This window comes from Plasmodium chabaudi (assembly GCF_900002335.3).
Source record: "Plasmodium chabaudi chabaudi strain AS genome assembly, chromosome: 9".
Taxonomy (NCBI): Eukaryota; Apicomplexa; class Aconoidasida; order Haemosporida; family Plasmodiidae; genus Plasmodium; species Plasmodium chabaudi.
The window spans coordinates 536,734-554,373 of NC_030109.2; the positions used below are offsets into that span (position 1 = coordinate 536,734).

A 17,640-nucleotide genomic window follows, 5' to 3' on the forward strand; every position below is an offset into this window, starting at 1 on the left:
AACCATATAAAATTGATATGCATAATGATTAAAAACCATTTTTGAGGAACGATAAAAGAACAGATAAATGGCTGGAAAAAATGTAGCACACTTATTGGTATATTTTCCTTACACCCTTACAAATATAATACATAAATTTTATTAATTTTATATTTTTATTAGTATCATAATTATCATTTATTTATTTTTATTTTTTTAAAATTTAAAAAAATGGGTAATGATAAGGTAAAATTTCATCCGATTTTTATGCTCATTTGATTTTGTGCCTAGTATTTATTCATTTTTATTTTCATTTATTTAAATAAAAAAAAATATATATCCATCACATTTTCCTTTTCGTATCTTTTCGATCATTTCAGATTTTTATTTCATTGGGTTATATATATTTTTCACTTATTGTTTAATAGGGGTTTCATTATTCAGTACATATTTTAAACACCATTAATTATTCTTTGTTATCATTTATCCTTTTAAGAATATATTAATTTTAGTAAATGTAAAACATGTATAAAATATTTTATGTACATCCTCATTTCAATTTTATGATTTCAAAAATTCGTAACTAAAATATTTCTCATATTGTCCTAGTACAATTATATCAATTTGACACAGTATTTTTTTTTTCAACTCCATTTTAATAATCTCCTGTATTTTTCTTTGAAGAGAAAAGCCAAGTATATACTACCCTTATTTATATAATACTAACAAATTATATATTTTTCCACTTATTGACGAAAAATGCAAAGTGAAAATGATAGCATCGGGGAGTGGTGCTTGATCGAAAGTAACCCCTGCATATTTTATGAAATGCTGAAGCAGATGGGCGCAAAAGATATATCAGCAGAGGATGTGTATGATTTAGAATATTTTGATAATTATATAAATAACAAAGATGAAATAACAATTGAAAATATATTAAGTATACAAGAGTACAGAAATGAAAAAGAAAAAGAAGCAGGTTTGGAAGCAGAAATGGGGACAGAACCATATATAAATAATACAGATCTAGAAGATAAATATAATAAACTTTTAAATAATTTTTCTCATGTATATGGAATAATATTTTTATTTAACATTGGCAAAACATATGATCGAAAAAGATATAAAGAACATAATGTACCTGAAAATTTATTTTTTGCTAGACAGGTTATTCCGAATGCATGTGCAACACAAGCTATATTATCCATCATATTTAACAAAAATATACAATTAAATGAAAATATAGAAAATATAAAAACATTTAGTATAAATTTTGATAGTACTATGAAAGGATTAACATTATCTAATTGTAACTTTTTACGAAATATTCATAATTCTTTTAAAACTCCAATATATATAGAAAATGATGATTTATATCATGACAAAAAAAAAGAATCGAATTCATTCCATTTTGTATCTTATATTGAATTTGAAAAAAGTGTATATCTATTAGATGGTTTGCAAGAAGGCCCAATTTTAATTACGGATGAAAATTCTGATGAACAGACAGGACTAGCCAATGATTGGATAACCATAGCAAGGAACCATATAAAAAAAGACATAAATATTATGAGTACCTCTAACGAAGATACAGAAAACAGATTTAATATTTTAACAATAGTAAAGGATAAACAGTCTATAATAGAGGAATATATAAATATACATAGAATCCTAAAACAAAGAGCAAATATTAAACTAGTAAGTTTAGGAGAAGATATAGAATTACATGATGAAATCAATGAAGATGATTATTCTTTTTCAAATAAAATTCCTAGTATTGATCAACTTCCATCGGATATTGAGAAATTACATAACATTTCAAACAAATCATCAATCGAAATTAATTATTTAGAAAAACTACTGACCAAAGAAATAGAACTTAAAGCTTCTTGGGATAAAGAACGAACTTTCAAATTTTTTAATTTCTATCCCTTCATAATATCTTCAATAAATTTAATGGCAAAACATAAAATTTTAAAGCCATCCTACGAAAAAGAAAAACAAAAACGAAGCACATGAAGGTCATCCCTTTTCAAATTATTAACTATACCATATTCCATATATGGCTACATCGAAATTTATAATCTAACAACATCTATGGCATACTATTTAGAAAGCGAGAGGAATGTAAGTCGTACATATTTTTCTGTTTTTTCCCTATTTTTTCATATATTTTCATATTTTTTCATATTTTTTCACATTTTTTCACATTTTTTCACATTTTTTCACATTTTTTTGGTCTCTTTTCTTTATTAATTATATACAAATCGGATTTCATAAGCATTCATTTTGTGATAATTAACAAAAATTTTCTTCCATTTTTGTGTCTACATATATGTACTTTTTTTAATACGTATATAAAAGGTATGCGATAATAATTTAATTATATTGCATATATATTCGTGAAAATTTATGTATATATCAAAGATGGACTACTATTTCACAAACTCGATAAAGGATACGTAGTGGATATTAAATCGGTACGAAATATAAGTTAATGAAAAGGTGTAAAAATTGAAAAGAGAAATTCACACTTGGTAATAAAACACTCTTTCAATTCCCTTGTCTATACATAACTTCATCAAGGTTAAATCGTGTCAATATGGGAAGAAAAATATTGGCTCCGCATATTTAATTACTTCATTTTAATTCGTATTCTCTTTGAACATATATTTTTTTTAAGAGAAAAAAAGGAATTATAAATTTTAGATGTCCATTGTTTATCCTTCTTTGAGCATGCATAGCTTAAGGAGAAAGCGAATTAACACTACATATGTAGATTATATTAACAAGTAATCTTAAATAATATTCATGAAGCCATGATAAATATTAAGCCGACTTTCACATAGACAGATAACAAATCATAGGAGAGGGAAATAAAACAAAAATGGATGAAAATATTATTATAGATATAAAAAAAAACAAAAAAAAAAAAAAATATATTGATAATGATATAGATAAGAAAAAATTATATTATATTAATTTTATTTGTGAAGAAGATGATATAAATTTTTTTTGTAGCTTTGCTGAGAAATATGAACATGATGATTTAGGAATAGGACCCACTGATAATTTAAAAAAAAATAAAAATAATAGTAACTCAAGTGATGAAATAAGTTGTAGTATCGATAGAAAAAATAATCCATTTAAATTTGACGTTTTTAATAAAATTTATTTTCAAAAATCATACTTAGACAATCTTATAGAAAATGAAAACATTAAAGAGGATCCAAATTCTCAATCTTTTTGTTCTTATATATATAGTAAATTTTTTTTGAAATATTGTAAGGTCTTATATAATTGTTATTATGAAAGTAAAGAAAATTCTAATTTAAAAAATAAGCTGGGAAGGGAAATATATTTTTTTACTAGGACTAGCAAAAAGCGAATAAAGCTTAGAACTAAGAAAAAAAACAAAGTACAAAAATGTAGAAGTGGTAATAGTAACAATTGGTACGATAAAAATGAATGTTTACATTGTCTGAAAAACGGAAACAAAAATATAAGTAGCAAAAATAAATTAAATAAAATAAATAACGATTTTATATTGTCTCCTTACATTGCATATACACCATTAGAAAATTCTGTACTCGAATATTATATGCCTCACAAAAAAATATATAATGTTAATTTTTTAAAACAAAATAAGTTAAATAATGAAAATGGAAGGAACATAAATATTTGCGAAGATTTTAATATATGTGATATTTTGTTAAATAGTGAAGACAAAGATGAGAAAAAAAATTATTATGAAATGGGAAATTTCTCGAAAGATCAGATCAACTTTTACACACCAAATGGGAACAAACAAATTCGATCAAAAAAACGAAAAAATAAAAAGTCAAGCAAAGCAGGAAAAACAAACGACACAATGAATATACCATACCCTTCTTCTTTCTTCTTCGACAAATACACATCGAGTGATGATAGTTCCATTTCTTTTTCAAATTTTTTACCCAATAATAATAAATATGTTGTGAAAAATAAGAACAAACTCAAGGGCACAAATTTAAAAGATAATTGTTTGTTACACGAAAATGATGGGATGCTCATTTTTTCTCATATAATAAACTTATGCAAGCAAAATAAAATTTTTTCTTTTAAAAAAAATAAATACCCAGAAAGTTGGAAAAATGAGCATAGACAAAAAAAAAACAAAAAAAAAAGAAATAATCTATCAAATGCTGATTCCTGCAATTTTTATGAAATCGCTTCTGAACATATCAATGAGCAACCATACAAAAAAAATATATCATCTTCTAAATGTGAAGACAATTTATATAGGCTTACAAAAAATATAGACAAAACAATAAAAAAAAATGAATTTGAAAATACAAACCTACATATATTATCATATTATCATAAAAAGAGAAGCTTCAGTACGTATTCTTTAGATACTTATAAAGATAACGTAAAAATATCTCCCAAAAATAAAATGTATAAAAATGTAATCCATAAAAATAATATTGAATTAAATATGCAACGGAATATTACAAAAACAAAAATAAAAGAAAACCAAGAAATGGATATATATTATTATGAACATTTTTTGAAAATGAAACAAAAAAATGAACAAAATAAGCTCAAAAAACAAATTTTAAAAGGTTTAAAAAATCAAACTAAATATGATCCATCTCATTTAGAAGATATTACTAACAAAAAATTGGGTCCTATGGGAACTGTCGAATTAAATAGAAAGGAATATGTACCTAATTTAGATTTATACAATAGTGATCAAATAAAACAATGCCAATGTAACTTAAACGGTGTAGACAGTATGCATAATCAAGTGAAACAACATAATGTAATCTCATTAAAATTGTCTACTATGCTTTCTCATAAATTTTGTTCTTTATACATATGCGAAAAATATGAAACAATCATAGAGCATTATAAATATCATTATATATATATAGATTTTTATTTAACCTATATATATTTAAAAGCATTGATAAAGTTAAAGAAATACAATGATTGCTTAAAATGCATTTTTGATATTAATCGTCAACAACTAGATCCATTAAATAAATGTATTCTTTATTTTTTTTTGGGTGCATGTTATGAAAAGTTGTATAAATATAAGTTAAGTACATCCGAATATTCAAAATTAGTTATTCATGGAGTTAGTATAAATAAAAATAAACATAATATACCTCCAAACATTTTAATCGAAGAAAAAAAAGAATATAAAAAATATAGTTTTGAAATTTATCCATTTTTACTTATTTGTCTAGATAAGCTAATAGGTACATATCAATTAAATACTTATGAAGAAAATAATTTGTTAAAATATTTTAAAAATAATTACATTATTTACAATCTTATAAATTTTTATACAACCAAAATGAAAAATAAAATTAACATAAAATATGACGAAATAAATAGCTGTGTGAATACACACAATGAAATAAATTTTGATGAATATATTATGCCGTATGGAGATATGTCTACAAAAATGAGACATATAAATATGAAAAATCCAAACCCATGTAACTTTAAAAATTCCTATCGAATTAATATGGTGCCAAACCGAGCAGCTAACCAAGAGAATAAAAATAGCGATAATGGTAATAATATAGGAGATAAAAATTATTTTCACTTTTTTAATATGAAAAATGTTACAAATAGCAGGACACGCACTAATAGTAGCACTCATAGTAGTGTGCGAGAAAAAAGGAGCTACTGGGAAAAAAATAATGATATTGCACATAATTACAACGAACAGATATGGGAAGAAAAAAAGAAACAAAAAAGCAAGCTTCCACATAATAATAATAACACTTTCAATGTTTTGCATGAACAAGTCAGAACGATTAAGCAAAAAAAAAAAAAAAAAAAAAATGAGCTAGCTAAAAATATATATGTTAATTTGAGTAACATTTTGTATGTTGCTAAAAATGACAGTGATTATTTTAATTATAAAGAAATAATAGATAATAACGAATATAGTTGTTTATATGGTGAAAAGAATAAAAGCAAAAATCTTATAAAAAAACTTATTTTAGTTTTCGATAAAATTATATCAAAAAAGTATGCATACCACCATTTGGGCATAAATTATGATGATCTGTTTTTTTATATCCTATATGGATTTTTTCAAATATATTGTAAAAATATATTAAACTCACTTGAAAATTTTGCGCACACAAATTTTTTAAATCAAAATATTTATAATTTTATAAGAAAGCTAGGTCTACAACTTAAGCTAGTTAATGTGTATATTGAAAGTTCACCTATAACAAACAATGATAAAATAATTAACCAGACTTGTATATTTTATACAAATCAGAATAAATATAATTTATATAAATATAGAAATATTTTGCATATAGATACAATAACATTGGAAGAACTCATATGTATAAATATGTTCTGTTTGAAAAAACATGATTTTGTTAACTCATACTATATTAGTAAGTATATATTAAAAAGGGAAAAGGCATATGATAATGAAGAAGCTATTATATTATATATAACTTCTCTTATAAATATACCAGACATAATTATAAGTACGAAAAATAAGATTAAAGAATTATTACTTTTATTTCACAAAAAAATTAATTATATTAAAAAGACAAATAAATCATATTATTATAAGCCATCTAATTATGTATATGTGCGTGACTACTTAGATTATTTTATATATGGAATAATTTATTTTTTAAAAAATGATTTCAGAAGATCTTCTAAACATTTTAATAAATGTATAAAAATAAAAAAGGAATTTTATTTATGCTATGTTTATTTGCTTAAAATAGCTTTAACAAATAATACATTAATTGGACAGGATAAAAAGTTGATTTTTTTTACATGTTTTAAATTAAGGGCTTATAATGTTCAGCCTTATTTAATATATTTTTCTCATACTATAAAAAAAATACACCAAGATTTATACAGTAATAAAAAAGGTAATAACCAAAATATAAGTATTGGCAACGATAACAATAATGAAATAAAATTGCATTTGGCTACTCGCCATTTAGAAGAGAATTTTTCTAAAGCAATAAATTTAGACAATGACAATATTTTTTTATATAATGAATTATTTGTTTATTCTTTTTTAAAAAAAGATTTTTCTCAATGTGAAACTATTATAAACAAATATTTTCATCCTGAAAATTTGTATTATAAATCATTAAAAGTTACATTTTCGGCATCGTTTATTTTATATAATTCAAGTATTTACAATTATATATGTGCAAAAAAAATAGCTATATCAGAAAAATATTTAATAAAGATCTTAAATACCAATCCATTTGATATAAGAGCATTAAATTTGCTAACACATATTTTGTTTACAAAAAAAGACATGTATTGGATACACTTCTTTGATTATTCAATGTATTTAGAAAATATTTTATATTCAAAAAAAATAATTTCTTATAAATCATATATGTGTAATACATTTTTTAACACCCTCAAGCAAATGCAAGATATCCATTGTTTCATAACTTACTATAAAATATTAAAAAATGTTAAACGATTTTATAAAATTTTTAAAAATTATATTAAAACAAGATCCTTTCTACATGCACCCAATTATAACAACAACTAGGGGGTGGTTCCATCACCCGTTAGATATGCATGCATTAAGTAGTGACATATTTTTTTTAATTTATCATGTGACCGAACTCTACCTTGTGCATAATTTTTGTATATGCATACAAGTGTTGGTAATAAGCCAATACATATGCAGAGCATGCAGTCTTATAAAGATAGCAATGCTTACATTCGTTTTGAAACCTAAATATTCAACCATAAAAAATTATATGTATAATATAGTATATATAATATACATTTTTAAATACAAAACTCCTTTGTGGAGGTTAAAAGGGGTGCCTTCTCTATTTTTTGTATATCCCATTTTCATAACAAATAATAATTAAAATGTTTAATAGGTAGGAACTTGAATTTTTATTTTATAAAATATTATAGTTGTATTAAATGCGGGCATAAAAATTTATCATAAAATATGCCCATTTTGTTAGCCAAAAAACGGTAGGAAAAACGAAATAAAATTGGATTATTTTTCCTTTATTTATTCTATTTTATTATTGTTATATTTTTATTTTATTTTTTCAATTTTTTGTAACTAAATTAAGGGCCATATATAATTAATAAAAAGTCTGCATATGGGTAATAAGGGTAAAATACGTATATTTTTTTTACAAGTAAAAGTAAAATATATATTATCGATACTATAATGAATATTTTCAAATAAATTGTTATAATATATTATTAGCACAGGATTAAGCCCCTAATTTTTTAAACTTTTCGCAACTAACTGTATAAGTAAAAATATATTTTTTATAGAGGATATTTTATGCATATAATATATATGTACCTTATTTAATACACTATAATATTTTTCGAAAAAAATATGCAAAATAAATAAAACTCGTTTTTTACATAATAAATTAGTAATAAAAAATTATGGTAATATTATTTAAATTATTTTCTTTATTCTTATTGTTAAAAATTTTCGAATAAATAAAAACAAATTAATTATCAAATAAAAAATAAACAAGCATATTTATATAAATAAGCTATATAGTTAATAAATATATAAATTTACAATTATCCACAGTTATTATTTGATTATTATAGATTGTATTTTTATACTATTTATAATTGAATTATAATTTGAATTAACTAAATAATAATTTTTTAAAATTTTATTATATAAAAAATGATTTGCCTTATCGTTAAGTTATTAATATTTTTCGTGGCTTATATAGTCCCTAGTGGAATGGCCTTCCATGGAATGAAGAATAAAAGATATGATATAGTAGAATATTATTTAAAATATATTTATTTTTTTGTTGTATTTGAACATTTAATAACACCAACATTCGGAAGATTTATATCAGGAATAAATTGCTTTATATGGGGAATAATACATTTATCACTTTACGTTGTTTTAATTTTTCCAAAATTTAATTATTTACATAATATATATGAAAAAGTAGCCAAAATCAATGGTGATAATAATATTAGCTTTTATTACAACAACTACATTATATCCCCCTTAAATTCAAAAGCTACTGCAATTATAAAAAAATTGAAGACACTATAAAAATAAACATATATATATAAATATATTATGATCTGTAGATATACAAATAAGCCATTATATTATATACCATATGTATATCTCTGTTTTTGTATGTTTATTTTTTGGTTGGTTTAACTTTTACTTATAAATAAATAAAAGGAAGGACCATATAAAGGTTTCCAGAATGTTTTTTTCAAAATCTAATTCGATAATGCCTAAATAAATGGAAATATTCAAACGAATAAAAATTGATATAACTTTGTAGAAAACAGAAGGAGTGGTAATTTTCCAGGACGCGCCAACATATCAGATATGAAGAATATAAAATGGAAAAAAAAATTAATTAATTACTAATATGAACAAAGATATTGTCAATACACCTTAGTAGGAATATGTATATATACTGATTAATACATATATTTGTTATTTACAAAAAAAGTATTTTACCTTACAGAATATATATATCTATATAATAAACTACATGAGCTATCAAAAAAAAAAACAATGTATATATATATTAGTAGAATAATGCAATGTAATTTATATATTGTCATATGCCATTCCATACATATTTATCTGCATTTTGATTTATTATATGTATATATTTATTGTAATTTCTTTTTTAAAAAAAAATAAAAAAATATTATTTATATGCCCATATTTTTATTTTACCTTCATTTTTCAAAATACTACCGTACATATACATGTTTTTTTACTTTTATGAGAACAATTTCTAACTCTAGTAAACAAATTAAGATTGTAATTTATGTTTATAATTTACCGACTCTTCAAGCGGAGAATACTATGCACATACATGGCTGAGGGTCAATAATTACAGGGGGAAAAGGAAAAAGTCGAAAAACGCGAAAAGGCATCATCGATTAAGTGCTGCCTACATCGCAGTACCCATACAAATTGAAATTCTCAAACCGTTTGCAAACTCTTAGCAAAAGTGTTGCTGCCACCTTTTTCACTCTTACAATTTTTCACTTAAAAAATTTAAACAACAACCCTATTCATAAATGTTTATGTTCATTGTAAAAAGTATATACCCATTTGTGAGCTATACTTTATGGCATAGTGAAAAGTAGTAGAGAAACGGTGTAGGTATATACCCATATTTGGTAATGGGAATAAGTTGTATAAAGTTTATAATTTATAAACATACATATACATGCAGGATGGTGCATAAACATTTATATGCATATGATATTATATATAGAAAATTGTTATGCAAAATAAAGAGGATTGGAAATATAATAATATTTTACCTATATATAATATATATGTGCGTATATATTATTTTTTCTCTTCTAACGTGAACTATAAAATGTTTTCAGATATATATGTGTCTATTCAATGGATGCAAAAAAAAAAAAATAAATCCTCTATCTGAACTAGCTACAAGTATGTATTATTATTTTTTACATTTATGTAGGAAAAAATATATACACTCATTACGTATTTTTATAAAAAAATATCATTTATAAAAAGAAGTTATTTATGTTGTTACATTTGGGTGTTGGAATTTTCATTATACTATTTTTTTTCATTTTTTTTTTCACTTTTTCATTTTTTTATTTTTTTTTCTTTCGCTTTTCTCGCCATTTTAAACGTTAACAATTTTTAGGCAATATGAAGATTATATTTTATCAGAAAAAAACAACTCTCTAAATGTCTGCATAGTGTATGTATATAAAGAAATAATTAAGGGAAAGAAATATATAATAACGCTTATATGTTTTTTTTTACTTTTCTATTTATGGTATCTCCATTTGTATAACGATAAAATATATCAAACTATCTTGACATTCATCGAAAGTACATCAAAACAGGAGGAAAGCAATTCCAATACAACCCATTTATATAGTATATAAACAAAAGTTACAAAACATGATATATATAATAATTTTTATTTAAATATAGACAATCATAATAGTAAAAAATATGTATAAAATAAAGAGAAGAAGTAATGATTCAAAGGACAAAGCGTCAGACATTAATTATAGGCATGAGGAAAATAACGATATAAATATGTATGGACATAATTCACATAATAATAATAAACACGTTTTTAATAAAAAGGGCAGTCACAATGGCACGCCCACTGCCACAGCCGCTAATAGTAACGATCCCGATTGGGGGAATGATAAAAATGGTGTCAATTTAGACTTGTCTCATCATCCAAACAGTTTCAATAAAATGAAAAAATATAAAAATAAAAAACATAAATCACTAAGCCCTAATTATATGGATAAAACTAATACAGGAAAAAATACATACTTAGAGTCATACGTGATTAAAGGGAAAAATAAAACCAATACTTTAAATAATAATATAATAAAAAATTCACATATAGAATTAAATAATAAATTAAATCCAGCATTAACATTAGTAGCATCTAAAGCTGTTAATGGTTTATTAGATGGTGTTCATAAACATATGCAAGGTCCTTTTGCTTTGAGTTCAAATCCTAATGGAAATTCTCCTTTAGCGCCACAAATTTTTACACCAAATTTATATCCAAACATGCCTAACCCTTTTAATTTAAATAATGGCATGCCGCAACCTACTGCCCCTCCAATGCCTATGCCCGCTCCATCACCTCAATCTCCACCACCACAAGCTATACCAAATCAACCACAGCCAGTTCCTAATACTCCTCCAAGTAATGTAGCAGCGGTACCAGGACAAGTAAATCCTCCCCCTACCATGCCAATGCCTGTTACTCAATTACCTTATCAACAATCAGATAATCTTCCAAATCTTATGGCTGCAAATCAAATAGCTCAAAATCCTGCTTTTAATATTCATCCCACTGCAACTAATCTTCGTGATAATCCTGGGAATGTAAATTATAACGAAGTAGTAACAATAACCATTGGAATAGTTATTTGTCTTTTTCTCTTCTGTTTTATTTTTGGATGTTTGGCTAAAATGTGTAAGCCAGCCAAAAGAAGAAGATAACCCAATGCCACTAAATTTGACACTTTTAAATATTCAAAAATGATACAGCTTTAGGGTTTGTACATGTATACCCATTTAATGAGAGAAACGAATTACAAAAAAATGAAAACTAAGACATGGAAAGAATGGATATATACAGAAACGGTATCAATGTATTCCACAATTTTATTGAACTCGTCATTGGTTAGAGTTTTCTTCATCAGGTTTAGCTATTATAGAGTAGGCTGATTTTTTTCCAAGTCTAAGGAGTGCATAATAATAATTATGATCCTTAGTTTTTAAGAAATCGGTAATGGTTAGCACATATTTAGGATCTGTTATTAGTTTTGTATTGATGTATATACAATTTTGATTTATCTTTTCTTTGGCTTCTTTATTTGTCATAGCAATTTGAAAAAATTTCAAGACATCTGTAATGTTAATTTCATTTTGTTTTATTGAATTTATATTAATTTGATTATATGGTAATATTTTTAACTCTTGTAAATTTTCAATTTCATTGAACTGATTATTTTTAATTATATTATTTATTTTATGAATTTTATTAATAACACTTTTTCCATAAATGGTATTTGTGATATGATCTGCCATTTGTTTTTTAGCAGAATTTATTATATTATCATATGAAGAAATATTCCTATTTTTCGAACTTTCATGATCTGATTTTTTTAATTCTTCATCTAAATTTATATTTAAATTAGTTAACATATCTATATATGATTGAACTTTTTGATCTTCTACATTTCGTAAAAAATTCCAAAAAAGGTATGGAGGTGTATATTCTTTGTTAATCCATATAGGTAATTTTTTATTTTCATAAAATAGTGATTTGCTAAATTTCATATTATTTTTATATAGCAATAGATTTGTTGTTAATCCATATAATTGTTGATTATAAATATTTTGACAAAATTCAATACCTGATTGTATATTACCCCATTGATCCGATCCACCTATTTGTATATAAGTTTTATATTTCTTATATAAATATAAAAAGTCATATGATTGTAAAGATATATAATTTAAATCCTTTAATGTTAAATTTTTATTTTGATACTTCTTTATTACACTATCTTTTCTTAATAATTTATGAATTCCAAAATGTTCGCCATATTTTAAAAAATCAATTACGCTCATTTTGTCGTACCATCCATTATTTTTTAAAATTCGTAAACTTCCTTTCCCATTACATTCATATATTATTTCATCTTTTGAAAGTAAATCCGTTTTTTTACAAATATCTTGGAATGACATTTGGTTTAAGTTCATTCCACACAACTGTCTCATAGGAAAATCGGTTGCATTAAAATTTGAGTTATCATTATTAAGAATATAATCAATTATAGTTTCTTTTATACTTTTTTCATTTTGATATATTTCTTCGTTTAATGTTTGTTTTCTTTCGTTTGTTTGAAAAGATGGATCCCCAATTTTGGTTGTACTATTCCCAAGTAATATTATAACATCTGTTTTGTAATTTCTTAATATTTCTAAAACTGTTAATGGTATTAAACTTCCTATGTGTAAATATTTACAATTTAAATCTATACCAACATATACTGATTTTTTATTTTCATTCTCCTGTTCATTTTCATATAATATTTTATCTATACCTTTTATATCACTCGTATAGTTAATTAATTTTCGTTCATATAACTTTTTTAAAGCATTCGATTTTATTTTATATTCACATGTATTATCTTTTATAATATTTTTGTTTATATGTTGATTATTCCCATTGTTACATTGAAGTATAAAACTTCTTTTGTAACATCGTACTTCCACATTATTGTCAAATAGTAATATTCCCAACCCTAATAATAACAATTTGGTTATTTTCATCATACATTTTTCCCATCATACTTTTTAATTATTTAATGTTGTACATGCTACATTCGTTATTTCTTTATCTTTATTTTGTTCTCTTTTTTGAATTTTTTTTTTCAATATTTTTGAATTTTTTTTTGTGCTTTTTTTGGCCCCCCATTTTTTATCCGTTACCTTTTCGGCCCCCCTATTTTTTATCATATATATTATGCTTTACTTTTTTTACTATTATATATTTTATTTTCTATATTTTGAAGTAAATTTTATTATAGAATTATGTGATGCTTTTTCGTTTTAAACTTCAAAAATTGCATAAAAATTTTAAGGATATGTGATTGTAAAAACATAAAACACAAATGGGATAAATTTTTATAAATAATGCTTCGATTTAGCATAAAAAAATTGTTATCTTTTCAAATTCCCATAAGCCAAATACAAAAAACTACAACCCGCTCATCAGGCCCAGGAGGTCAAAGTGTCAACAAGGTTATACACACAAATAATTTCAAAGTTCATAAAAATAAGGACAATTAAATATGCATTTCAATATGTTTTTTTCATTTTTTTTTTGGTTTAAAGGCTGAGACAAAAGTGCAACTCCGTTTTAATGTTGATACAGCAGAATGGATTCCTCCTAATGTTAAAAATAATTTAAAGTAAAAAATAATTTATATATTCACATGCATGTATATGTAGAAGGAGCTACATCACTTCAAGTTATCAACATGCTCATGTTTTACAATTTTTGTTTTTTATCCATCCCTTTTGAAACCGACATATTTTCGACTATTTATTACTTTAGGAAAATCTTTAAAAATAAACTGAGCAAAACGAATGATCTTATTATAGAATGTGAAGGTTTGAATTATGCCATTTTAAATAGCCAAATAAAAAATACGATAAAATGATTTCGTACTGATAATATATGCCACCTCATATGCTTACGACTTTTTTTTTAAATTAGAAACTTCTTCACAAACGTCTAACTATAAAATATGTTTTGATAAATTAACAAAAATTCTTGAAGAAGCTGAGGTAGACAATTAAACATTTTATTAAAACGGAAAGAGAATATACTTTTTTAAACAGTCTTTCTCCATATATGTACATTCCTTACGTGATATATAATACATTTTTTTTAACCACATTTTAGAATTATAAAGAGAAAGTAAAATATACCAGCGTTAAAGAGTTTATTCATTTGGTTAAAACAGACGATCAGGTAATTAAATAAAAAATAAACATAGTTATTTTTGAAAAATGCACACACATATATTTCTACATATGTATGGCTAGTCCGTTATTTTATTCAACCGGCTTTATTTGTATATCATTTATGTGTTGTATTTTTCATTAACAAATATAATCCATGTACTTTTTCGAATGCCACTTTCAAATTGTGAATGGGCTACTACAGATAAAAAAATACAAGGACAATCTAATTAATCAGAAAAAAAAAAGACGAGAGAAAAAATTTAATAAACGGGATTATGATTGAGGGTACTTTTTACAGCCCTTTAATGACAGGTTGCAAAAAGAATATAAGGTTATTTTTTCAGTTTTAAAAATATGTGTTTAATTGTATAATAATTTTCCATTTTATGGATATGGACATATTTACACACATATTTGTGACTTTTTTTGATTTACTTTAACAAATTGTTTAATTTTTTTTTTTAATCTATAAAAATAACTTAAATAATTAGTTAAAAATTATTTAAAATAAAAACTATTTAAAATAAAAATTATTTAAAATATACACGCGCGCATATATACTGAAACTTTGAAAAGAGGTGCATGAAAAACTACATAATTGAGCAATGGATGTATAGTAGAATTGTAATATAAAAGTTTGTATATATAAATAAAAAAATATAATATGTATGCTTATATATTTAAATTATCTTGACAAGGTGTATTATATAATTATGAATTTTCTTTATTGCTTTTATTTATTATAAGCTCATATTGGTGTTTATATATATAAATTAGGAAATAAATAAATAAACATAAATATATCATTTCACTGTTTTTATATAGTTAAATATAATGTAATATATGTACAATGTTGTAAGGCGTGTAACCTGGTTAGTATTTTATGCCTTGTATATTATTTTTCCTATTCATTTTGCTTGTTTGTTTATTTATTTTCCTTATATATATTTTTTACCCATTTATCAGTACATAATTTTTTTGTCTTGTCATTTTAGTAACTTCCTCAATTTTCAATATCTTCTTCATCAATAGCTACTGCTGCAGCTTGTTCTAATTCTTTTTCAGCTTCTCGTACAATATTAAGATCAATTTGGAATTCAGGTGCTTTAGCATGTTCCCCGACAAAAACAAGGTTTGGTTGATTTGATAATCTTCTAGCTAACCATAAAAATGGTTTTTCAAAATTATAGTTTGATCTAGCTGATAAATCATAATATTGTAAATTTCTTTTTCTATGGAATTGAATTTGTCTTGATTTTACTTGCCTATCTTTAACATCAACTTTATTTCCAACCAAAACCATAGGGATTGTTTCACAAACCCTTGTTATATCTCTATACCAGTTGGGAACATTTTTGTAAGTAATACGTGATGATACATCAAACATAATTATTGCACAATCACTTTTTATATAATATCCATCTCTTAATCCTCCAAATTTTTCTTGACCTGCTGTATCCCAAACGTTAAATTGAGTTTTTCCAAAGTTTGTTTGAAATTTTAAAGGATGTACTTCCACACCAAGAGTTGCTATAGAAGAAAAAAAAAAAAAATAAATGAAATGGTATGCAGAAAAAATAATATGTAACTGATATGCCAACGTCCTCATGAAGGTTGCACACGCATATTATGGCGGTTTATGTTTTTTTTTTCTTGACTTACGAATATATTTCTTCTCGAATTCTCCTGTCAAATGCCTCTTGACAAAAGTAGTTTTTCCAACACCACCATCACCAACTAAAATAAGTTTATATTGTGGAATAAATTCTTGATTATCCATTTTGATAATACCTAAATAAGTACGTTAAAAAAAAAATTATGTACATGAGTATGTTTTACATGTACGTGCATGTAATTTTGGGGCCATATAGCTATTTTATGCATTAAAAAAAAAAAAAAAAAAATTAAAACAACAATAAATATGATTATGCAGGTAAAATATGGGCTTTAGGATTTGCTTATTTGAATACGCATACCCTTGCACGTATTAAATAAAAGTGTGAATATTTTTTATTTAAACAATGTAGATATGTATAGAATAGTTAAGAAGTTCCACAAAGGATTTCCAAATTAATGCACAAAATGTATTATATTTTATTTTTAGCTTTAACAGAATGTGTAAATTTCAAAGAAATTAAAGTGCGGCATGAACTAGGAGTGTAAATAATCAGGTTAAAAATGTTGTTATACGTAAATAAATATTTATAAATCAGGTGAAAATTTTATACAGGGATACTACACTATTATATACAACCATGGCATAGCATATAATAAATATATATATATGTATGATATGGTACATTTTAAATATTTTTAAGAATTCACAAAAAATATATGTACACGATATATAACTAATCACACAAATATTCGAGTAATATATTGAATAAGCTGTATAGTGAAAAGAATGGTAATATATATAAATAAATAGTAAAAATATATATATGTATATGTAAAACATATGATTCTTTTTTTGTTTTTTGTTGGCTTACTTTGTTATATTGTATAATATCTTAAGGATATATGTTTAAATACTTAACAAATTTATTTTATTTTCAAAGTTTATTTTTATTTTATCTTAGATAAGAATAAAAAAAAGA

The 17,640-nt window shown here is 23.8% G+C and overlaps 7 protein-coding genes across 7 annotated transcripts; 5 read left to right on the top strand and 2 right to left on the bottom strand.

The window, feature by feature from the left end:
• Positions 1-738: 738 nt before the first annotated feature.
• PCHAS_0913400 (ubiquitin carboxyl-terminal hydrolase UCH54, putative) lies at positions 739-1,998 on the top strand (the record flags this gene model as incomplete). The annotated part of the gene is made up of 1 exon (XM_735855.2): positions 739-1,998. The coding sequence occupies one exon, from the start codon at positions 739-741 to the stop codon at positions 1,996-1,998; it is 1,260 nt and encodes a 419-aa protein (XP_740948.2).
• Positions 1,999-2,866: 868 nt separating this feature from the next.
• On the top strand, positions 2,867-7,534 carry PCHAS_0913500 (conserved Plasmodium protein, unknown function; the record flags this gene model as incomplete). Its single annotated transcript, XM_739460.2, has 1 exon — positions 2,867-7,534. The coding sequence occupies one exon, from the start codon at positions 2,867-2,869 to the stop codon at positions 7,532-7,534; it is 4,668 nt and encodes a 1,555-aa protein (XP_744553.2).
• Positions 7,535-8,668: 1,134 nt separating this feature from the next.
• PCHAS_0913600 (conserved protein, unknown function) lies at positions 8,669-9,055 on the top strand (the record flags this gene model as incomplete). Its single annotated transcript, XM_739461.1, has 1 exon — positions 8,669-9,055. One exon carries the CDS (start codon positions 8,669-8,671, stop codon positions 9,053-9,055), a length of 387 nt encoding a protein of 128 aa, XP_744554.1.
• Positions 9,056-10,981: 1,926 nt separating this feature from the next.
• On the top strand, positions 10,982-12,001 carry PCHAS_0913700 (conserved Plasmodium protein, unknown function; the record flags this gene model as incomplete). The annotated part of the gene is made up of 1 exon (XM_734900.2): positions 10,982-12,001. The coding sequence occupies one exon, from the start codon at positions 10,982-10,984 to the stop codon at positions 11,999-12,001; it is 1,020 nt and encodes a 339-aa protein (XP_739993.2).
• Positions 12,002-12,178: 177 nt separating this feature from the next.
• On the bottom strand, positions 12,179-13,846 carry PCHAS_0913800 (tyrosine--tRNA ligase, putative; the record flags this gene model as incomplete). The annotated part of the gene is made up of 1 exon (XM_734899.2): positions 12,179-13,846. One exon carries the CDS (start codon positions 13,844-13,846, stop codon positions 12,179-12,181), a length of 1,668 nt encoding a protein of 555 aa, XP_739992.2.
• A 360-nt stretch (positions 13,847-14,206) lies between these two features.
• PCHAS_0913900 (peptidyl-tRNA hydrolase ICT1, putative) lies at positions 14,207-15,326 on the top strand (the record flags this gene model as incomplete). The annotated part of the gene is made up of 6 exons (XM_016798095.1): positions 14,207-14,314; positions 14,408-14,484; positions 14,631-14,686; positions 14,793-14,863; positions 14,982-15,050; positions 15,246-15,326. 6 exons carry the CDS (start codon positions 14,207-14,209, stop codon positions 15,324-15,326), a joined length of 462 nt encoding a protein of 153 aa, XP_016655349.1.
• Positions 15,327-16,046: 720 nt separating this feature from the next.
• On the bottom strand, positions 16,047-16,823 carry PCHAS_0914000 (GTP-binding nuclear protein RAN/TC4, putative; the record flags this gene model as incomplete). The annotated part of the gene is made up of 2 exons (XM_740547.1): positions 16,047-16,573; positions 16,706-16,823. 2 exons carry the CDS (start codon positions 16,821-16,823, stop codon positions 16,047-16,049), a joined length of 645 nt encoding a protein of 214 aa, XP_745640.1.
• Between the last annotated feature and the right edge of the window lie 817 nt (positions 16,824-17,640).